The sequence below is a fragment of the Barbus barbus genome (genome assembly GCF_936440315.1).
Source record: "Barbus barbus genome assembly, chromosome: 30".
Lineage (NCBI taxonomy): Eukaryota > Metazoa > Chordata > Actinopteri > Cypriniformes > Cyprinidae > Barbus > Barbus barbus.
The window spans coordinates 14008335-14033199 of NC_136758.1; the positions used below are offsets into that span (position 1 = coordinate 14008335).

Consider the following 24865-nt stretch of genomic DNA (forward strand, 5'->3'; position numbering starts at 1 on the left):
ACTGACATTTTGTTTTCACTTGTTAGCCTACTCCTCTGTAAAAATGAGATTATTTAGAGCTGGCACTGAATCAGCTCAGGGATATTTGAAGATCAGGGATGTTGTTATGAAATGCCTTCTTAACATCTGTGCTTATGGAGCTTAAGCTTGTTTACGCTTTTAACTTTTCTACTTATTTGATTCTGGCTAAATCTGCAACAAACAAGTGCAATTTCACTGCAAATTATCAGTATTTTACTATTTATGTAAACATTATAAGAAAAAAATTGAGTAAGATTTCATTGGATATTATGGATTATATTAAATCTTCAAATAATATATCTAGATTTATTTCTTAATCCATTGCCAAACAACTATTCTTTTTAGATTAACAGTATGTTTTAAAAAAAAGATAAAAATCTCTAAATTTAAAAATGTAATTCAAGATACCTTCTCATACACAATTTTACTTCTTTAGTAAATGTATTTATTTATTTTTAAATTATGGGAAATTTATGTTTTGTACTGTTGCAACAAAATAAAATAACATAAAATAAATCATCTTTAGGAGTTAATCACCAATAAAAAAAATAGCAGGTGGCTATTCAAGTTCATTCTTGCTTAAATGTGATTTATCTAAAGGTCAAATTCATGCCCACTTTAAAAACAATGAATCTTCACTGAACTTTTAACCAACCAAATGTATGAACACTGTCTGTTAGGAAAAAGCAATATGTTATGTCTGGGTGATCACACACTACAAAAATGTTGGGGGTCACAACTGGGAGGCTGATTCTCCATATCCTGAAGTTCATCTTCACATGCTGTGGGTCCACAATAACAGACGACCTTGAATAAAACTATCAACAAACGTTCTTTCATTCACAGCGTCACCCAATGTTTCGATGTATTTTTTGATACTTCTTCTAAATTTTAGTCAGAGATATTATACATGAATCTTGGGATTGGGAAACCCAGTGGTGAGGGGAAAAAATGGATAGCAACCAATTTACTCGCCGCTTCCATTTGGAAATCCTTCGGAAAACAGCAGACAGCTACTCTGTGCTACTCAGTTACTTGTGCAACATCAACTAAAGTTGTTTTGCCAAGTATCCATGGCTAAATAATAACTGGCATACTCTTTGGAGTGTTACATTAAACCTCTGACAAGTGAATGAACGTAAGCCAAGGGAAATGGAAAATGTCTTTCCTAAGAAAGCACTTCATCATGAATATGGTAGCAGGCTACTGCTTTAATTCCCTTTATTCCAGGAGCAGATGCACAAATGTTGATAGTACTTTTGGCAAGACAAAAATAATCACATCCTGAAGAACTGGATATGGAAACGCAATCTATCGATTCACCAAACCGATTTTATGCTTTTATTGCACATGAACCTTGTCATCAAACTACAGGTTTTTAATATTAATGATGGTGAAAAGGATCAGCTATCAAAAGCAGATATGTTATCCATCTGTTGAATGAGATTTAGATGGAGAAATTAATATTTGAAAGTTTCTTGAGCAGGAACACATCATCTAGTGCCATAGTGCAAAGTTGTTGGCAAAATATTGACAGGAAGTTCCTAGGAAACAACACAAGTGTTGATGCAAGTTGAGCGAGAAGACATTCTTTGGGTCTAAACGTCACCATACACTCAGGCTATGCTTTGTTTTAAGCGAGTCTAAGAATTTTTGCCTGTCAATTTGGAAGAACAAAATGATGTACTGCATCCAGGTACCAAATAAAAAAAACAACAGATGAGGCCTACATCCTATCCTTCACACCCCCACTCTGTTGCTGATGACCTCTGACCTCCTCTGAAAAGACTGCTGTGGGAAAAGCAGCATGCACTTGGACACAGCACAGGCCCAGATTCCAAACAGGTGGTAGTCTCTCTGCTTAGCAACATTTGTTTTGGGGCTCTTTTGATGAGGTTATATGAAATAACGGCAGGAGGGAACTGTTCCCCACCAGGTAACCAGGGGCAGTATATGGTGGGAATGTAACCTACTATATTAGACTGGTGTGACCATGTACTGAGTGGAGTGAAATGGCATGGCAGGTTAACCATTTATTATCTTACAAGGTGTGAGAAGTGAAATCCACAGCTGTGTGGTCATTTGTTGTCATGAAGACATCGCCCTCTTTTGGCTAAAAGCTGAAAACACTATCACAAATCCAATGGCGTAATATTAACAATTTTGGAGAAATGTAAAGGACATTTCTAAGAATTTGTCATCCAGTATCTGTTTTAGCACCAGCAAACCACAATCTAATTACCTGAGGAATGTTATTCTTTCAACACTTCACTAAAAAAGCATACACAAGCACTCCAAAGTCACTTGTTTTTGTGATAATGTTTGCACACTGAATATGGCTTTTACTCCAATTTATGTTGTCTTGCAGATTTTTATTTATTCATTTCTTTAAATACAATATTTTCCAAAATCATATAAGCTTAATTATATTCTCAAAACACTGTTCACCAAGACAGACATTCATTACATAAGTATATTATTTATACTTTAATTTACTACAATTAAATTAAATCAAATACTAAAATGACATGCAAAAGTCAAAAAACACTGTTCAGGGAAACAACAATGGAAAGAAGAAAACGGGAGACAAAAAACAGTTTCTAATGCTGAATTTTTCGATAAAAGGTTTATGCCATGCTGGGCCATTCACTAAAAGATTTCCAATAGAAAGGAAGAGGAATATCCACATCCGTCTTTTTGTTTGAAACCCGTACATATGGCTCTGTATATGAAGGCAATGATTTCATTAATGCAATGTAGCTCTTAAACAGACTACTGATATAAGAATCAACCAGCATGAGAAGATCATTTAGATTAGAGATGAGCTTCTCCTTTGATATTTCATTGTACAGCTCCTGGATTTTATTTTTGCTGAAGTCTTTGAGCTCGGACAAACCCTTTTTAGCTTCCCTCATCCATTCACGAATCTTCTGCATAACTTGTAAATTCCCTGCCTCTTTGTAAATCCCACTGATGTGAGAGGAAATTTCTTCCAGTTTTTCGCTCTTGAGAGAGTTCAGGAAATCCTCTGCCTTCTGGATGTAAACCTTTACAGAGTTTAACAGGTCCTGGAACACTTTCTCCACTTTGAGGTTTTCCCATCCCTCTATCGCTTGCATAATCTGATTCTTTGCTGATTTCATGGCAGCCCTCAGATCCATGAAAATTTTCTTCCCACTAATAACCTTAGTGGTACCAGGAACAGTAAATTCTACTTTGTTGATGTGACCTGAAACAGTGTCAGCAATGGCTTCCATGAGACTAAGAAACCTTGTAGTAGTAGCTCTATCAATCACTTTGGAAATGGACTGCCTGATCCTATTGTACAACTCCTGCCCAGTAAGCTTCTCCTCCAGACCGGGCAAGTGGAATTTGGTGTCCCTCAAGAACTTCATGGCAGCATCCAAAAGAACCCGCATGTTTGACTCATACTTCTGAAGGAATTCATTAGCGTTGATGGAGAACCTTCTGCTCAACTCTTGGAGATCAATTTGGGGTAAGTTCTCCAGCGTTCTCCTCCACATCTTTTTACCCTGTTGTCTGAGCTGCTCAATTGAGTTCTGCAGAGCATCAAACATGCGTGGGATCTCCTGGTAAGCTCTGTCAATGCCATTGGAGAGTGCGTTCTTCAGTTTTAGGGCAGCACGGTTCAGGTCTATGCCAAGGTAACTGATGTGGTACTGGTTGATAAACTTGTGAAGAGATGCTATGATGGAAGGAAGTCTGTCTTTAAGGCCATTTATCATGTCTGATAGTCCATTTATATGATAGCCAACCTGAATACTCAGCTTTTCAGAGTTCTTCAAAGTCACCTTGAAACTCATCAGGTCTGTGTCCTTGTCAGGACTTGACTGGATAAACAATACAGACATTTTGTTAGAATATTTCAATAAGCTGTACAAATTGCTGACTAAAGATTATCACTCTTACCAAATATCTGCTGAACAGTTTCGCATAAAATTGAGATGGTGACCTTCTAGTGAACTGGAACCCGATGAAGCCGGCTGCTGGTGAGGATATCGAGGATGTGATTCCATTGTTGTGTGATGCATAACGAAAGCTCAAGTCAGCAAAGGTCTGGCTTATTACGTCAATGCCCAGTGTATGTCGTGAGGGACTGTGGAGTAAAAACACATTGCTATTTTGGTATACGTAAAGCAAAACAAGGCCGATGTAAAACAGAAATTCAAGAGATTACCTGGAACCTGAAGACTCATCCCGTCTCATTCTGAAGAAACATCAAACATTATTAGGAATCTATAACAAGAGACTGTATAAATGTGTAGGTTTGAGAAATTGATAGGTTGTTCTTACCTTAGATTCTGACGAAGATCATGCTTCCAGTTTATATTCACATCCTGATGGGTAAAGGTACTTTTTCCATCTATACCCACAGCTCCATTCTCAAGAAGGATGGTGGCAATCGCTAAAAATAGAATGTGAAATGGAATAGCTAAAATATTAATATTAATTAATAATATTCACTGACAAACACTGCACAATGCTTGACAGATATATATATATATACACACACACACACACACACACACACACACATGTATACATACATGTATATATATTGTTCTAAACAAATAAATAAAGATATATATATATATATATATATATATATATATATATATATATCTTTATTTATTTGTTTAGAAAAATGTAATATTATGTTTGTGCTATTAAATACTCATATGAATGTGTAAAAGCCTTTTAAGCTTACCATCCAAGCTATACTCCAGGAAAACCATGGTGGAAGTGCAGGTGGACTTCAACGTGCAAACAATTCCTGACTCTGTGTTTTCTATATTTCCAGTCCATGTATTGTTATAAATTGGAGAAAACACTTTGACAGTGGCCGACAGGGAACCAAAAGTTGGAATAAACACACCAGCTGGGAGATGGAGTGATATCTCTGGGACTTCGATTTTTTGTTCTGGGATAACAACATCTGGCAATTCAAAATGATATAGAGTTTTTGTGATGTCATCCAGACGAATTGGATAGTCACCAACGTCAAATGCTTTGGGAAGGGTAAATGGTGAGATAATGATTTCATACTGTGGAAAACTGACAAACAAATGAGCCATTTTGTCTTTCAGATATTTAGTTTTTACATTAATGCTAGGGATTTCCACTTTTGGTAAACCAGGCAAAGTAATATCAAAGGTAGGTGTACTGATATCATTGGGGATTTGTAGATTTGTCAAATCAATGACAAAGGATGGCACATGGAGAGTAGTCAAAGGTACGGTAAAATCTGGAACAGTTATTAATGGTGGTATTGAAATATAATCTTGCAGGCCAGGCTCTTCAAATCGCATATCCACTTCCCTAATCATTTTCAGAAGTTCTTTAAACCAATTAGGAAGTCCGACTGTTATTTGTGGGATATTAAATGTGACTCCATGTTCAAACAATTTTGCAGGTAGTGCAAATAGTGTTCCCTCCATGCTCTTGGTGTATATCACAACAGTCGAAGCATTGAGGAACTGCAATTGGTCAGTACTGGTCACCTCACCAAATTTAAATATGTCCCATAGACTCTTATGGTAGACTGGTAATTTGACAGTCTTCAGGAATGCAACATTCCCCTCAATGGATTCGGATATTTCCATGCGGATTTCAGACTGATCGTTTGATAGTGTCAGATCAGAGGAATGGATCAATGTTGCTAGTTGTTCCTTGCCACTCCAAAGTAATTTTTGCTTGTCTGAAGTGATGGAAAGATCTGCGTTCTGCACTATGCCAGCATGACCAAGGCTACTCGGTTGTGATATGTCAATGTCAAGATTAGCTGACAAAGTTGTCAGTGGAACAAACTCAAGCGTCGCCCTTATATTTTGCATTCCGTTTGTTGAAAATGATGCAATACTAGCTGCATTGGTGCTTGTGTATGTCATTGTAGCATAAACACGCCGCAGAGAAGCTTCGAGAGCGAGGTTCTTAGTGGCGTCCATATTCCAGGAACCAACATTTTTGTGATAGACCTTAGAAGTTAGATCAGTTTTCAGTGTGGAACGAACACCGTTGGCATTCAAATAAATAGTTGCTTCATTGTCCAAAGATCCAGCAAGATTAGCATTTTCCATGATGGTTGTATCTGTTGTTCCTTTCCAAGTGCTCTCCAAAGAGAAGTAAGATGGCAGTGCCTCGAGAGCAAAATTGTGATCAATACTTCCAGTGCCTTGCATTTCAATTATGGGAAAATTACAAGTGTAGCTAACGCTGATTTTAGAGGCTATATTAGGTTTAGACTTAGTATTACCTCGGAGCACTTGATTTAGGTCCATCGTAAAAACTGGGAGCTTAACTTTTGCCAGGTTTGTTAAGGAAGCCTCCATATTCCTCTTGGTGAGGCTCACAGTGCTTTCATGACTACATTCAGCATTCATATGTTCAAAGGACAGACTTGTGGCCATCTTCAGACCTCTCCTTTTATTGATGGTGGTACTGCCATCAAGTTTACCTTTGAGGACATCGAACACGGATGTTGACGAGACATCAAACTTAATCACAACATCAGACTGATTATACAGGCCGCCATTGGCATTCAGAGTTATTACGGGGGATTTGACTGAGAGCTCGTACGTCATATTTCCAAATGCAGGTATCATAATGTTATTCTGAATTTCTGGTATTGTAAATGTGGGGAGGGTCAAAGCTCGAAGGGTCTCAGGGACATGCAAGACTGGTAGCTCCAAAGATGGAAGCACAAGGGTATATGATGGCACTGAAAACCCCATAAAAGGAACTTTAAAGCTTGGTGTGCTTACCTCCTTGGGTATGAAATAACTGAATGCAGGCAATTCGGCTCGGAAGGCTGAAACCTCAATGTTTAGTATAGGTATTGTGTATCCAGGAAGAGTAAAATATCTTGGTGGCTGATTTGATGTGTCAATTTTGTACTTTTTATACTGAATTCTGGCTTCATTGTAGGAATTGGTGAGGGCATCCAAAATATGGTCTCGTCCGAGTTCAAATTGCAGATTCAAGATCTTGGAATTTTCAATGAAGGCTTCATAGATTGGCTCAAGGTTTAGATCAAATGTGTGTTTGTATGGGTTTTTCTGATACAAGAGCTTGAAATCAATGTCAAATGATTGTTGAGGAGTGGTCAGAAGATGTTTCAGACCATAATATTCCCAAAGAGAAAACTCGTCTATTTTCGGAGTTTTCATATCCAGGTATGGGATCATAATTTCTGGGATACTGAGTGGAACAATCAAGAAGTCAAGATTGGCTTCACCATCAACAAAAGCATAGATTGCAGCTTCATTTTCACTGTTATCCAAAGTAAAGTTGTGTTTATATTTGTACTGATTGAAGCGAGCCAGACCTACCCAAAAAGCATTTTGCTTATTGGAGCTCAAAGTAAATCCAAAGTCATCCTGGAGATCAATTTTTCCAGTCAGCTTCAGGGGCAAGAGAATTTTAGAGTTCCCTTTATTTCTGCAATCAAGTGTGACCTCAAATGGTTGAGCCAAGAACTCACATGCGTTGGATATACTTCCACTCACTTTTCCAATGAGCTCAGCCTTATGTGAAATTCCTATTTCCATTCGGACATCCTCCATTTGAGCCTTTCCTTTAAGCGTCAAAATACTGCCCTTGATGAAGGGCGCCTCAGTCTCAGCCCTGGCATCAACGGTGATGTGGCTCAGAATGACAGACTCTGCATTAACAGACTGCTTCATCTTAAGGTTTCTGCTGTTTGTTTCTCCATCAAAATTGAGCTTTGCTGTTCCAGCATTGACAGTGAACTCCAAATTGCTCTTGTGTGTAATTTCATCAGAATAATCATCAATGGACTTGGCAGTCCTTGATGGACTTGATGGAGACCACTTTCCACTTCCCACTGTTCCAACTGTTAAGGATATTGTCCCGGATTCAAAGCGAGCCTCCGCTGTTTTGGTTATTATAGCCTGACTGGAAAGATCTATGGTGGGGATGTTCAGATTATGGGTGTACGTTGTGTCCATATTTGCAACTATTCCATTCTTTAAAGCAATGCCTACATTATTAATCAAATCAGCTGTGTATATATGAGTGGTGAAATTGGCAGCTGTCTTGGCTGTTGCTTCTGCTGAAGTACCACTTAATATGACAGAACCCTCATGGTCAATTCCAAAGGCCATGTGATTGACTTTCATGGTCTCACTAATAACCATTTTTCTAATTTTTGGAGCTTCAATTTGAAGCATTGCATCCAGATTATAGTCAAGGAATTCAAGGTTTCCCTTTGACTTTCCTTTTGAGTTCAGTGTAGCTTTAAACTGTGGGGATTTTGGTGTTCTTGTTGTGTTCTCAAGAGCTGCTGATGTCATCAATGTATAATGAGGAGAATCGACTTTGAATTCTCCATAAAGTTTGCCAAAAGCAGGTAGACATGGTTCAAATGAAATTTCAGGGATTTTGACTTCAGGGATGGGCAACATGGTGATCTCAAAGTTCTCCAGTTTCAGTTTTGGAACAGTGATCTCTGGGAATTTGATATCTGAAAGAGTGATCTCTGAGAAAGTAAAATCAGGCAAGTTGGAAAGGTAAAGAGCTCGTAAGTCCCCGAAGATGGCGTCAGGATCCACTTCTGGCATTTCTATCTGGCGAACTTTGTCAGTGAAGTCAATAATGCTCTGCTTGATTTTATCAAAGTCAACTGTGATGGAAGGAAGACTGAACAGGTCCAGAATGGTGAATTCCGGTATTGTTATCATTGCTGGAATTGTAATATCGTGTATCCTTGCCATTTTAATCTTAAAGGCAGGAATCTCAAGATTTGTGAATGGAAGAACAAAGGTGGGAAAATCAAATTCTGCTGTCTTTAGAGCATTGAGAACTCCCTCCACAGCTTTACTGATTTGATTGAGGAGCTCCTTATCTTCAACCATCTTCTTAATTTCATCAATGAGTTTTGTGAACTGTGATGAAATGTATTCGATCATATTGACGTAAGCAACACTTGCTCTTTCCAAGTAAACCGAGATTTCATCTCTGATGTCCATGTCATTAATTCTCTGCCTCACATCATCAATAATGTCTTGGATCTTCAGTTTTATGTCTTTATATGCAGTAGTGTCAATTACATCTATAATATTCCTGCAAACATCAGCTATCCTTGTATTTTTCAGTTTCTCCAAATAGTCAACAACAGTCCCCTGCATCTCTTTTATAAATTCTCTGGATGCCTCTATTTTTTGTGGGATTTCATAAACTTCATTTATCTGCTTGTTAATATAATTGACTACATCCTTAAGTTTTTCATTTACTTCATCAACAAATGTGTTGTAATCAAAAGTTCTTAAGGTCTTTATAATCATGAGAATGTACTCATTTAAATTATCTAAAATCTGTTTGAAATCCATCAGCTTTAACAGAGAAACAACGCTGTCTAATACCTCCATAAACTTATCTGAGATGTACTCAAACTGGATAGATTTTAAAGTATCCACTACAGCCTGTACCAGCTCTTGGATTCTGTACTGCTTGACTAATATAATGGCCTGCTCCACAAAAACTTCAATTTTCTTGTCAATTTCATACCGTAAAATAAGCTCTTGTGCATTTAAGTACACGCTGTTGATTTTCTCTGGAATTTCATACTCTTCTATCCAGTTTACAATGACATCTTTCGCAGTATCCAGCACTCTCTCTATGTCTTCATATGGAATTTGATCAGATAGTTCTTCCACATATTCAGTCAAGTCAAATGAGATGATATAGTCTCTCAGACCCTCAAGTAACATCTTGATGTCAAATGTCTCAACAATCTTCCTCAGTTCATTCAGCTTTTCCTGAAGTTTGGTTTTAATTTCATATTTTTCATCCAGTTGTTTCAACCAAGCAGCACTGCTGTCCTGCAGCTTTTGTAAATCAATCTGTCTTATTATATCTTCAATACCATCAATGCCTCTGATGATTGTTTTGGTTATTTCATACTTCTCATCAAAAGCTTTAAGTTCATCTCCAATTTGTATCAAAATGTCAGAGACAGAATTGGCCCACGATCCACTCTCAATGCCATCTTTGATTTGAATCATCAGATCCCTAATTCTTGTTGCTAAATCAATAATATTCTTTTTTGAAGACTCCTTACATTTCTCAGCATATGCATCAAGGTCATCTATTGATATAGTGTAGTCATGTATGAGGGAAATAAGCTGGTCCTTGACAATGTTGACTTTATTCTCTAGGTCCATGTCCACTATGATGTCATTCACTTTTTGAGGGAGTTCATCCAACCTGTTCCTAAAATGACCTATCAAACCATTGATATCTAAGCTGTTGAGGTAGTTTTGTAGGGATTCAAAAGTATGCAGAATTGCATTTTTTATTCTTTCAAAGGCAGCAGGAAAGCTCTCAATGAATGGAAAATAAATAATGTGACAGTCACTGTTCTTATCATACTTGACAAACCCAAAAGCACTAAACTTTTGATTGTCTAATGGAATATCACTAGATTTTGTTTCTGTGTTCAAAAGATTAGTTTGAAGCACTCCAGAGAGCTGGACCCCCATCTCATCTTCTTTGTTGTAAATATTGACATCTTGGTTGTAGGCATGATTATTTAGCTTTGACTTAAACTTCCACAACACAGACTGTTCATTAGGTATCAGCAAGCTGTCAAACTTGTTTTCAATGTGCGTTTCAGCTGACTCTCCATTTGGCAACATGTGTACCGCAGAAGCTCTGTATTCATGGGACTTAGCAATGGCCAATGGCTCAGCTTTCAAAAGGAACTTACTGTAGAGGAGACCAGTGTGTTTTCCATAAAACTTTACAGTGCCATCACTGTTCAAAATGGCATCGATCGTAAGGCTAAATGGCATGGCCATTGTGCGAATGTTATTTTCAAGACGTAAAGATTCACAATTTACTTGTGTCTTGCTGTTCATAACAGAAGACAGTCCAGCAAAATCCAAGTCAAAGTTGTTACTTATCTGGGAATCAAAAACTTTTGCTGTTGTATCGCACTTGATGGTGCCAGCCATATCTGCGTAAGTAAACCGACAGCTGTTCTTGACGTTATCCTCTTCCCCATACTTTCCACTGAGGCTTCCAGCTACATCCATCTTGAATGGCTCCATCTTAAGGTGGCCATTACCGCTCAATCCAAAATCAAACATCTCAAGTTCATTATTTGCACTTATCGATGTGACAAATGGCCTCATATTAACCTTAATGTCGTGGTTGTAGGATGCTCCATTGCAGATGAAATTGTCAGTTTTGGAGCGGAAAGCCAAGGTCCATAAAGTTACTGTCAGGGTATGTGTGCACTCCGATCGCATTTTCTGTAAAGTACCCATCAAGGTATTAGTCAGACTCAGTCCTTGCTTATTAATACCAAAGTTCATTGTGTTTCTTGCAGTTCCATCAAAGGCATTCCCTTTAAAAACACTGGTTAGATACACTTCTTTGGGTGAAATCTTACCCTCCGCACTGAGCTCAACTGTGTTATCCTGTGCTGATCCTTTTGATACAAGAGACATAGAGGCTCCATCACCATCGATGCCAGCATTGATGGTATTCTCAAAAGTCAAAGTGCTTCCCTCAATGGTTGTCATGCAATTGGTGGTCAAGCCATTTGCTCCAAAAGTAAGTGTGCCTTTGTGTTTCCCACGTCCATCTTCGAAATTCAGCAAACCTTCTATGTTCATTTCAATGCCGTTACTGTTGAGGGATCCAGTAAGGAGGGAGTATGCATGACGTGTTGCATCATCCGCCTGGGTTTCAACTTTCAGTCTGGCTTCTTCACTCATGACATCAAGTTCAGCTTTACAGCGCAGAGCTTTTCCAAGGCCCGTCGTACTACCATCCGACTTCACAGATAGCTGGCCTTTCTTGTGCTTTAACTCTGCTACATGCTTCAGAACATCATTTTGTGCAATTGTTTTGGACAAAAGCGACAGCTCTCCATTGACATAGGATCCTTTGATCACATTCTGACCCTGGATGATTGAGGAGTCAAACTTTAATGTGGACTCTCCTTTTCCTTCTCTTTTGAGCATATTGTACATATAGGATTGGCTGAGGGTGGAGTTGGCATAGAGAGAGCCTATCCTGATAAATCCATCAAAGTTTCCATCTCCAATGATCTCATCATTCATGGAAGCTGACTGAGCCGAATAATAGACAGAGGTGTACAGACCAAGTGGACTAGATGCTTCAATCCTGTAGTTGGTCCTACCACTGATTTTATTAGCCATACTCATAGTTTCAAAGACACTCAGGCTGGCATCAAGTAAACAATGACTGATAGATCCATTTACAAGGTACTTCAGCGCATCATTGACTGTACCAGTGATCATGCCCATACCTATGTGAAGGGGGGGAAAAAAAACAATATTTAAATGTAAGTGAAGTAAAACAAATTACAATAAATTGAAGATGTCATAATGACAGTCAACTTTGTAGATTAGGTTAATATGATTTTTGATGACTTGAATACCTTCAATTTTGTATGACAGGGGTGTCACAGGGCAACTGGCCATAATTTTGTACTTAGCAATGTAATTGGGAACATCAACAGTGTTGTTTCCCCCTAAGATAGAGCCCTCCCAGTCATAAAAGTTGCTGTTCATCTTGACAGACAATTCTGCAACACCTAACATGGGTAAGGAGAAGTCCAAAGCTCGGGGAATTGTGAATGATGGAATCTTGTAGTTGTTCTCAGGAATATCCAGGCCAATGAGGGGAATTTGAATCTGTGGGAGTGTGAGGGTGGGAGGGATGTTGAGTTCAGCAGATGACTTTCCTCCCAAGAGAAGAGGAAGTGAAATGGAGATTCTGCCTTTGTTGAACTGGTATCTCATCAATGCATCACTGAACACAAAGAAGAGAGCAAAGTTTATAGTCAATATCAATGTATATAATATACCTGTATATAAAGATGAGTCAGAAGTTTGGACACACTTCATTGTATTTTCATTATATTGCATAAAATATTTGTCTTATGTGACAACATGCCCCAATCATCTACATATAGGTCTCATGTGACACCTAACCTTTCCCCTATATGATTGTTTTATTATTTTTTTAATGTAAAAAGTAACAAAAAGTTATCACTCACGATTTAAGATATAATTGTTCTGGCAAAGATGGAAAGGTGAGCTCTGGTGTGCTTCTCTTGCTCCTCTGTACGTTCACAAATGTACTGCCTGCCGCTATTTTATCCAGCCAAATATTCACTGCCTAGGGACAAAAAGACTGATTACGAAATCTTTATTATAAGCCACTTAAAAATTTAAATGACAATTGTACAAGACATGTAATTTATACAAATCTCAAGCTTGATGCACTTACCTCAAACCCTTTTGAAACAATGTGACGAAGTTTCATGTCAGTCTTGGTGACTTTCTGATCAAGGACATCATCAATACTCGCCTGCAGCTGACTACGGTACTCCTCCATATTTGGAAAAAGTTTATCAACTTCAGAGTTTATGTCTGACTTCATTTCAAGTTCAACCTTGTTATTATCTGCAGAGTCACCAAGAAACTAGTTAAAAACCCAAAGACAAATTCATTCCAGGAACATTTGCTTCATTAACTATTTGTGCTTCATTACCATATCTGAGGATGGCTTTCTGCACAGATGTAGTCTCTGGCATGTTAAAGGCTGTTTCAAGCTGCAGGATGAGCCCGTTGTTATTCTTTAGGGTGGCAGTGGCAGAGGTGTCCATCTGTAGTGCTGGCACTACCAACCTAAGCTCAATCAGACCGTCTCTCATAGACTCTAACCTGCTCAAACGCATAAATATCTAGATTAATATCAAACTGAGACTGCCCATATGAGTGTATGTCATGTTAAATTAAAAGTCTTCTAGATATTTTTCCCCACTATTGAGTGTTCACTCTTTTTAGAATATTTTAAACAATTTTACTATACCTGGTATGCCCAACTAGGGAAAGCTGTGGGATGTCTTTGTTAGTTAAATCAATTGTAATGCCATGCATCTTCTTTCCTTTAGCACTGCTATCTGTAACTGCCAACTTGATCCCAGCTTCGAGGTCATAATCAGGGATCTGAAGGTCAGTGGTGAGAATGTTCTTATTGCGGTTGTATTTCACAACTGCTGTGGCTTCAGTTGGCTCAGCACCTTAAAATAAGAGGAACATATTTTTAGACGGATTTCAAATTCGTACACATTAGATAACTCCCATTTACTGAAATGCAAGCAATCTTGACCAAATTAATAAGTTTAAAAGTGCATGATTTCCTGAGCTGACATATTTTCCATTAAATAGCCCATTTTAGTTGCATCACAGCCTTGAACAATGATTTGCTACTTGTTAATTGGTTGCAGGTGGATTTGATTGGACAAAATCTGTGTAGTGCAAGATGAATCATTATCCTTACTTCATTTTCTCAAAAGGCAGAAATGGCACATTTTTAATACATGTACACAACTGTTAAAAGTTGGTGCTGGTAAGATTTTTTTTAATGTTTATGAAAGAAGATTCTTATGCTCACCAAAGCTGCATTTATTTGATCAAAAATACAGTAAAAACTGTAATATTGTGAAATATTATTACAATTATTTGGTGCTCAAGAAAAAAAAAAGCATTTGAAAAATTTGTATTAATATTTTTATTAAAACCATGATACATTTTTCAGGATTCTTTAAAGGAATAAAAAGTTCAGAAGAACAGCATTAATTTGAAATATACATCTTTTATAAGATTATAAATGTCTTTACTGCCAATTTTGATCAATTAAATGCATTGTTGCTTAAAGCATTCATTTCTTTAAAAAATAATGCTAAAAATAACTTTTAACAACATTTAAAGATAGTTTATGTATATGACCTCAAAGACATAAAAGCCACAAGACATTTGAATTTATGGTTCTTAAAGCATAAAGATAAATGTTCAATGCCACTGTTAGAAATAAAATAAGAAATTAGTAATATCATTAAAATTGTTTGAGGACTTACCTTCAGCCTTGAGAACAATTTTCACAGAGTCGACTTTATGGCGCCCCTCCTTTCCTTCCCTCAGCAATGCATAGGCAATGGTTGCTGTATACTCAGGCACTTCGCCTGTAGGTTGAAGTTCCAGAGCAAGCCTGGAAAGAAATTGTTTACTTTTAAGGGGATAGACCTTGGAAGTAAGTTGTTTGCATAATCTACATTTACCTGTTTCTCACCTTGTCTCTCCTGTGAGAGGATAGTATGGGGCATTATTGGTGGAACTAGCATTTGAATAGCGCAAAATAGTGCAGTAATTCATCCCAGGAAAGATGGGATTACATTCTGTAGAGTCGGTCCTGTCCTCTACCATGGAGGGGACAATCTTAATCTGAGTGGAGGTCACTGAGAGCAACTTGTTGCTGTAGTGGAAGAGAGAGAAGAAACATCTATTCCACTCTAGTTTTGAACAAAATAATGTACTGCTTAACCAGTAGTAAATAAAGTGACCCTTAAATATATCAAAATACAGAGAGTTCAGATGGCCTACCTGATGCTAAAGAGCTGAATGTTTCCCTGTGGTGCAGGGATGGAGAGCTTTATCTGACTGTCGCTTACGGTGACCTTGGCATTCACAGCGCTTTCATGGTACATGTTTGTGTGTGTTTCAATCCCAGCTGCCACAAATTCTGGGATATAAACACCCATTTGGGTAACAAACTCCATTCCCACAGATGGCATGAATGAGAGCTGTTGCTGTGATCAATAACAGAACAACATCAACAATCTGCTACTTAAGTGTGACACCACAAAATTCACACTGGTGAGAAGGATTACCATCATGCGGTCAATGGTCAGGCCTCCTTTGGCTCCAGGGGCCAGAACTCCAGATAGGGAAAGCTTCAGTGGAAAACCAGCACTCGTAGGTAGCATAAATGCTTTGTCCAGGAACATATAGTGGACAAAAAGCTCATTCTCTAAACTAGATATCAGCTTTCCCATAAACTGCAATAAAAAGAGATTAACATACATACTACAGTTAGATTTAGTTGAAGAAGACTTATATTTTCAGGGTAGTAGTTAATATATCATATTTTCAAAATCTATGAATAACACTTACATTCACAGACATCGACTTGAATGTTTCTGTGTATAGTCTAATGTAGTGAGCGATGAGATTGAGCTCATTAGTCTTCAAGTATCCCAGTTCTAGTCCCATAAACCGCAGGTAGGCCAAGCCTTTTGGAGCATCTTTAATCTGTTCAAGGCGTTTTTTGAACTCTGAGAGGTATTCTTCAACACTCCTCATGATATCCTGGGGGACCTAAGGGAGAATATGTTTTTAAGCTTATTTTGATGGATTTTCATTATACACTCAAAGACTCTTTATTACATACCTGTCTTTTCATCCTTTCACCTCTTAATGGGGAAATCCACTTATCCAAAACCCTTTTAACGGGATGTGGAATCTTTTCGTTGACCCAGTACATGGCTTTCGAGATGGTATCAGGGAAGAAACCATTTTCCCCAAAGAGAACTTCAATGGCCGGCTCAAAGCCTTCACCTTCAAGACCAATCTAAGAAAGAAGTCATCACGTGCATTCAAAAAAGGGAAAATATGGACACAACATACAGAACATAGAGCTTTTTAATGATAAACTCATACAGTACCTCCAGTATTTCTGCATTGAAATTGTCAAGTGTGGTGGCTAACATGACTTCTCTGGGCATGTAATTGGCAGAGTCAAAAATCATGTTGCTTTCTACTGAGCCAACCAGTGGGACGTCAATTTTGTAGTTATGTGAGAACTTTGTGAAGTCTGTAGGGTTAAAGCTTGCATCCCCCCGTACAGCTTTAAGAATGTAGTCTTTTGTTCTAAAAATAAACGAAACATACATTTATTAGGGATGCACAATATATCAGTACCTATATTGGTTATTGACCGATATCATTATGCTTATTTTTACATTTAAATGACCTGTCATCATCTAATGGTCACTTAAATTTATATTTAAAAACAATACCAACTTAATAACACTGTAAAATGCAATTTCAAGTTTTCATGCAGCACATTATAATGTTATGATGCTTATATTCACTTATAGCTTTTCAAACAATTGATTTTAGTTTTTAGTGTTTTAATTTTAATTTATGACAAAATAATACAGAATTTTAATATCGACAACTCGTCAGTTATCTGCAATACAATGAAAATAATTATAACTTTTAATATTGATGCATTCCTAAAGTTATTATGTCTGATAAAAGGTATGAAGACTGAGGTTATCTTGAAAAGATAAAAATTATTTATTTTGTTTGAGGTTACAATTCATCCTCTAGAGACAAGATCTTTAATCTTAATACAACATTGCCAAAATAGTTTTGAACATCCATTGTACAACATCCTCAGCACATTTTCTGTTTCCAACCAAAATAATTTTACACTATAAGTTCTTCATAATAGATACATTCAGCATTTGAAATATTAATGTACATACGTGCTCAGGGTTGGGTCTTCTGATTCCAATATATTAGCGATATGGGAGGAGACAAAGCTTTTAACTTGCTCATTTTGCTCACTCTTAAGTGTCCTCAGCACCTTGTTTGCCTCCTCGGTGTTCCTCATGAGCATCAGATATGCTGCAATGCGTTTTTGGGCAGGTGCCTCTGAATTCTCATACTGTTGTATCATGGCAGTTTTCACCTAGTAATAAGAAATCAAAATATCAAGCACTTTAGCAATGAATCAATATCATACTGGCTGGTTTTCACTTTAAATTAAAGTGTCCAAGTGCTTCAAGTACTAAATTGAATTTATCTGGCTGACTGTTGCATCTTTAAGAACTTCTAGTTTGGAATAAGGATCATTTAAACACTGTAAATCTTAACAAGAGTTGATTTACATCTGATTCCATTTCCATGAGTCTGAAAGCCTGGATAGCTGCTTTTTGTACTGGCAGAGAAGCATATGTCTGGCCCATGCATTTTAGAAGAGAAGACTTTAAAGATGGGAATCCTTCCATGTACTTTCCCATGACACCAATAACCTATACAAGAAATACTTTGGTTAATATCGAAAAATGTATGTTCATTACATATTCATTAATGTTCATTACAGAGTCTTGTTAGATGTGATACATACCCTTAATGTAAGGTAAGTACTGTCTTCATCTCCAGAACAATCACCTAGCATGAACTCCATGAATTCAGCTACTTCCTTAATTTCTGGTGTTGATGTTGCTTGGTCTTGAGGAAGCCTGGTGCAAAATATGGACATTTATCCATTATAATTTAAATTAATATAATCTGAACAGAAACTCACATGACCTACACATGATCCTAACTGAGAAGCTAACTGAGTAAATATCATTAGCACTTACTGTTTAACTGTGTTGGCAAGCGCGTACATGATGGCTTTGCTTGGCTTGTTTTGGGTCATACTTAGCATATCTCTAACCTTCTGAGGGCTGGCCTGGGGTAAGAGACTCAAAGCATAAACTATGGCATCCACTTCTCTTGCGGACTCATCAAAAGTCCTGAGGATCTGCATGATGGCACTGGTACATTCATTGGTTCCACACTGAAAGAGCGTCTGCCACGTAAGCCACTCTGAGATCTTCATCATCTCATCAGCGGCTCCAGACAGCGTCTCGTTTTTCAAGCCACGGATTTCAGACACCAACTTGTGGAAGAGGCTGGCTCTCTGTTGACTCTTTCCTGAGCTGCTAAGCATATTTAGCTCTCTCATTGTGGCAAGCAAATCATCCTTTGACTGAACAGGAAGTTTGTCCTCCACCTCCTCTAAAAAGAGCTTCTTCTCAAGAGTGTCTGAACAGAACAAAGATGTTTGCTTATTCATATTTTCATACCTCTAAACCTCTGAAGATTTCTTGTAAAATAGTATTTTTTTTAGAGTTTTACAGCTTAATGCTACCCACCATCTTTGTTGAAATATCTGTTGTTTATTTTCACTGAATCCTGTAGCGTTAGACTCTGTTTTACTTCTGAGGAGATACCATACTGCCCACTGTAGGGGAAACAAAATAACCTTTACACTTCATGAACATTTTAGAAGTAGACATTCTGCCATCATTTAATTGTTCCACACCTGGATTAATTGTTATTGAATAAAGTATTCAATGAAATTCTTCCCCTAACTCTCAAATCAAATTTATTGCTGCATAATATTATCATATTATCTATATATAGTACATCACAAATGTGCTATGGCAGGTTTGACATCAATTGTGATTTCATCATAATGAAACAAAGCATTTCTGGGCAGAGATTACATACTCATGTGAGAACGGGATGAAGAGATGCTTCTCTGTACACTGAGTTTCGGTCATGTGCTTTCTCCTGTTATCAAACTGATAGTTGCAAGTCTGTGTACTGCTGATTAGCTTGGAAATAAGTCCATTCTGCAAAGATAAATTTGTTCAAAAGTTGTTCGAATGACATTTTTGACTGAAAGAATAAATATTGGAAGAAATAAGGCACGCTTGTCCTACCAGGCCTGGCAAGAGGGACAAGGGGCTGGTGGGGAGACTGTGAGGTGAGAAATGGCTGCAGTCTGACAGATCTCTAACCACAGTGATATCCGTGCCAATATCTTTCCGTGAGTTGACTGTGACATCAGTCTTGCATAAACCATGAATTGTACTCTTAAAAATGAAAGAAGATGTTTTAAACCTTGAAATAAACAAAGTATTTGGATTTTTTTTTAAATATACAAAATTATGATTAAAAATTAACAACATATTTAAGATCCAGCATCTTTTCTGGCTCACTACTCAAACATGAAAGCAAATTTGTGACACTGACCACGCTGACACAAGGTGACAAGTGGTCTTATTGCACATATAAGATTATGTGTTTTCCAAATCACTTATACAAACAACAAATGAAACATTAATTATGTAGACTGCATTGTGTGCACTTTACATTTTAGTTTTAATCTCACCATTTTTTCATTGTGTTCTTCCTCCAAGACTGGCACGAGAAGAGCAGAGATGATCCCTCTTTTGATGTTCAAAATGTTTTCTGATTCATCCTTCTCTGGATAAATGGAAACACTGGTTACCTGCTCCACCACAAAATTCAGAGGGTTCCTGGAAAGGGGGTTTCATACACTAAATGCTCAATAACCAAAATACAAGATGCATAATCATTACTGAAGGAACAGGATGTATTTCCTCTATTTCCTCTAAGGGGAGGAATATGTCAGATATTATGGGCTGTTCCACATACTTCTCCATGGCACGCTGGAAGGCCTCGGCTCCAGCAGCCTGCCTGTAAACAGGCTGACCCTGTGCATCGATGACAGACACCTCGCTGAGGACACATTCTGTTGTGCGAAGGACAAAGCTGCAGGTCTGTGGGACCTCAATTTCAACCTGATGGTGGAGAGAGAAAATACATGCAGAGTATTCTCATAAAATAAAGTATTTTCATTAAATAGTTTTAAAAAAGACAGTAAGGAAATGTATAATGTTATAATAATATTAAACTATTAAACGGCACACATTTTTACAACAGTGATAATAATAGGAAATGTTTTTTGAGCACCAAATCAGCATATTAGAATGATTTCTGAAGGATCATGTGATACTGACGACTGGAGTCATGGCTGATGGAAATTCAGCTTTGCCATCACAGGAATAAATTACTTTTTGAAATATATTGAAATAGAAATTAGTCATTTTAAATTAATTTGTTTTATTGCATTTTTGATTAAATAAATGCAGATTTGAGAACAAAAGTGTTTAAAGAATGTTTTTTCTTTCAAAAACATTAAACACCCCAAAGTTTTGAATAGTATGTGTGCTTATATACATGGTTATGCCGTTTTAAGGATTTTTTTTGTACCTGACAGGAGATCTTTGGCCCATTCCTGAGGTTAGCTGTACCCGTCACCCCATTTTTGCTCTCGGCTGTATACTGATAAACATATTTTCTGAGGTTCTTGAACCTTGCAGACACTTAAAAAGAAAGCAAGCATTTAATAATTGTACGTAAGTGTTACTATGATGTCAGTGATAAATATAACAACTTTGTTGTTGTAATTGTTTCACAATTGTCTGGTTTCACATGTTTAGAGTTGATCGTGATTTCTGCAGTATTTCAGAGTCAATTCTAAGTAATCAGATGAACTGGAGACCTTTGGACCACTTGTTGACAGAGTGGCACCTCTCTGATTCAATACTCTCGTACTCTCAACACATACACAAGGTTCATGTACCAGGGTTCAGTGCTGCTATCTTCTGCAGTCAATAGTAGCACAGTAGGCCAGACTAAAGAAAATCATCCTGATTGGTTGCAGACAGGTTAATCTATGTCACAACTAACTGACCTAAGGTGAGTTAGATGAGAATCCACATGTTGTGATTGTGAATTGGTCACTTACATGGGCATACGGGCGTCTGTCCTTCTCCACTGTCTTCCTCAACTACCTCAGTGGTTGCTTCAACAGAGGCATAGAAACAAATGGCTGAATTAAATACATGTTATATTTGACAAAACAACAAATCTGAGTAACTACAATTTTCTTTTAGGAAAGGAGGACAGAAGAAATCTCTAAATTAAATATAAGAACAGTGAACATCCTCTAGATTTCTATTCAATCACTGCAATATCTTAACATTTATATAATCTGTAAATTAAAAAAAAAAAAAAAAAAAGACAAGGCATATGAGTTACAGACAAAGACCTAATAATAATACGAGGATGAAAATGAGAAAAAAGGTAAATTGCATAAATATTACAGGAGAAATAAGAAAACTAGTGGTAAATATATAAAATCTTACCTGTCAATAAATGTGCACTAAGGATGAGTAATAGACACAACTTAGTGTCCATCTTTATGGGCATTAAAACCTTTTCATACAGTTTTTTCACCAGCTTCTCTTAAATACTCCCACCCAGCCGAGCCTTTATAACATACCCCCCACCCCCGGGCCTCCAAATAAAACCTCCTCCAATCAGTCAAAAGACCACAAAATGACAACTCTGACTTGTCATTCAAAGTTCAGCGCATGAGCATATCCAATATAAGAACACAAGGATAACACAAGAAAAAAAAAGAGTTAATAAATGCAAGGCACATATTCTTAATGAAACACAAGTGTATTAAAAGACATATAATTAGCAATTTTTTTCAATTATACAATTGCAAAATAAAATTTGAGTAAAATGAAACTGCAAGCTGCAGTAGGTGATGTTTCGTGGTCAAGTAAAACTTAAGTGACAATTTCTGGGTTCTTCACCCTCTTTGCAGTTCCCTAACTTTCTGACTGTACTGTATTTACCCATTGTCCTACTTTAAAAGGCATGTCGTAACACCTGATTCACAGATCTAATCAAGATGTTAATTAAGGAACAGTGTATAGGAGTCCAAGCTGATACGTTAAACACATAAAGGAGCTTTCATATAGTTACTACATAGGAGTGTTGCATAATATTCACAATCATCCTGGGGTACAAAGTTAGCCTTTAAACCTCTTTTTCAAGTTATAAAACAAAACAAATAGCAACTTTATGTCACAATGCATATAACAGCCTATGTATGTGCATTTGCAAATAAACAGGTCGTTTGCATAACAAATATTTGATGTCTTGTGGTCATAATGTGTTATTTCCACTGATGTTTGTAATAAAACAAAAATAAATGTATTTATATTAAAAAATGCATTTATCAGTAGAAATAAACATTGTGACTTTTGCAATATTTATTCATAATGCAACAAGATGCAAAGATTTCCACATCAAAACCTAAAAAGATTATAATAATCTAACCAGAAACTATTTGGCAGATTTAAATGTATCAACATTCTTTTGTATTAAGGAATATATTTCCTTTCATAAACTGAAAGTATACCTGCGAACTCCATAAATCAGCAAAGCTGGTACAGTTCTTCTTTTGAAGAAAAAATTGAAGTTTCAAATGCATGCCAGGCCTATTGTTTGACATAATACACTGCATGCATTTCCTAGAACACAAAAATCACATTTCAAGCTGAACTTTATTGAAGCTCTTCAGTTTAAAGTCATCAAATGATTCAATTGTATTTTATGTCAGGTAATACGGCTCTGTGGTAGCTTAACACTTACTGAATACCAGCTTGAAAAAGAAAAGTTATACTTAAACCAGTCTAAGCAGATAGCATCAGGCTTGTAATAACGACTGAATATCACAGTGATTATGTCAGTGATTAGGGTGAACTGCGCATGCGCAAAACTATTCCGGTCGAAGTTCCGTCAACTTCGCACCTGACACCTTCAGCTGATCCCAATGGACAGTGTACCTTAGATGTGATTAAAATGTCTCGAAAACGCGTCAAATTCAAGCGGAAATCAATGAATAAAAAGAAGGACAAATCTAAAATAGTTCCTACTAACGACGATCAACCAGCTAAGGACGAAATCGAGCCGCTTGTGTTGAGCTCATCGACGAGCGTGAACAAGAAAAAGTTCGCTTTTCTGCCAGAGAAATATCAGCCGCTGCTGGAGGATGATATTGACCAACCACGAGATGACAATATCAAGAAAAAACAAGACAAATATAAAAAGTTAAGAAAAGTAGGTGATTAACTTTGAAAGTTCGTTGTTTGTCTGATCATGATCAGGCTATTTAGGCTACACGGTAAAAAATAATAACACTGCTTAACGTCTGAGTATCTCAGAAACAATTATTTAATATAAACACAACTCAGACAGAAACATTATTGCGGATTTCTAAAGAATCAACAACAAATTATTTGTAAATGAATGTATTTTTATGAGTTTCATAACTGGTTGGTGTATAGGCTGTTTAATCGTGTAAACATAGCGACCAAATATTTTGTTATTTTATTAGCTATAATTAAAAGTTTTCCTCTCAGCAGCTTATTATTATTATTATTTGTTAACTGTTCTTATTCAAGAACATGCATAGGCCTATAGCTATAGTTCTTGAAACGTATTCACATTACCATAGATAAATATTTGAATATATTAAAATTATCTATTTTAACCATAGATTCTCTTTAACAATAATACTACTAATAATAAACCTTTAAAAATAAGCTGCTTTATCATCAGTACAGTATAAGTACCAGAGTAATTATAGCCTACATGGGGGACTCTGAATATTGTTAATACAACTATATTAAAGTATGTTCATAGTCATTTTCATTTACACTTGATAGTCCACTTCAGACATTCTACAATCTTCAAAATAAAGGTGCTTCACGATGCCATAGAAGAACCTTTTTGTCTAAATGGTTCCATAAAGAACCTTTAACATCTGAGGAACCTTTCTGTTTCACAAAAGGTTCTTTGTGGTGAAAGAAGGTTCTTCAGATTATAAAAAGGTAAGGAAGAGATGGTTCTTTAAAGAACCTTTGACTAAATGGTTCTTTGTGGAACCAAAAATGAATTTTGAAGCACCTTTATTTTTAAGAGTGGCTAACTGTAAGTAACTCTGAAACTACAAGTCAACTAACTAAAGAGTTTTAGTACACTGTTAGGTTATGGTTAGCGGGATAAGTTGACCTGTACTTGCAAAGTTACTTGTCTGTTAGGAGACCATCACAATAAAATGTTAGCAGATATAAGCAGACTGTCTACTAACACTAATAATGATTGGTTGCTGCAAAGTTACTTAGAATGTCTAAAGTAGACTACCAAAATAAAGTGTTACGTCATATTCATTCATCTTTGTTTATCCACCTTTCTTACAGAATATGGGGAAAGCTCTTCGTTACAGCTGGAAGTGTCTGGTGGTTGGACTGCAGAATCTGAGTACAGCCTATTCTATGCCGCTGGGTGTTGGTGCCACAATAGTGCCAGACATCCACAGAGCCAGAGCTCACGTCTAACACGTAACTCAAGACGAGTTGGTTACATCATGAGTAGTATGCCGTAATCAATGTTGGATCACTATTTACTATTTA

General features: G+C 36.9%; 1 protein-coding gene across 1 annotated transcript; it reads right to left on the reverse strand.

The window, feature by feature from the left end:
• Positions 1-2377: 2377 nt before the first annotated feature.
• On the reverse strand, positions 2378-21827 carry LOC306850290 (apolipoprotein B-100-like). Its single transcript, XM_079385847.1, has 29 exons — positions 21740-21827; positions 21340-21396; positions 20802-20914; positions 20184-20329; positions 19897-20044; positions 19445-19597; positions 19230-19354; positions 18872-18960; positions 18314-18761; positions 18076-18190; positions 17837-17980; positions 17432-17637; positions 16604-16808; positions 16330-16509; positions 16053-16256; positions 15770-15937; positions 15483-15688; positions 15172-15354; positions 14960-15090; positions 13912-14122; positions 13591-13763; positions 13327-13502; positions 13094-13215; positions 12473-12846; positions 4751-12340; positions 4336-4447; positions 4220-4249; positions 3952-4138; positions 2378-3872 (listed from the first exon to the last, which is right to left on the reverse strand). Exons 1-29 carry the CDS (start codon positions 21801-21803, stop codon positions 2649-2651), a joined length of 13284 nt encoding a protein of 4427 aa, XP_079241973.1. The 5' UTR covers positions 21804-21827; the 3' UTR covers positions 2378-2648.
• Positions 21828-24865: the final 3038 nt, after the last annotated feature.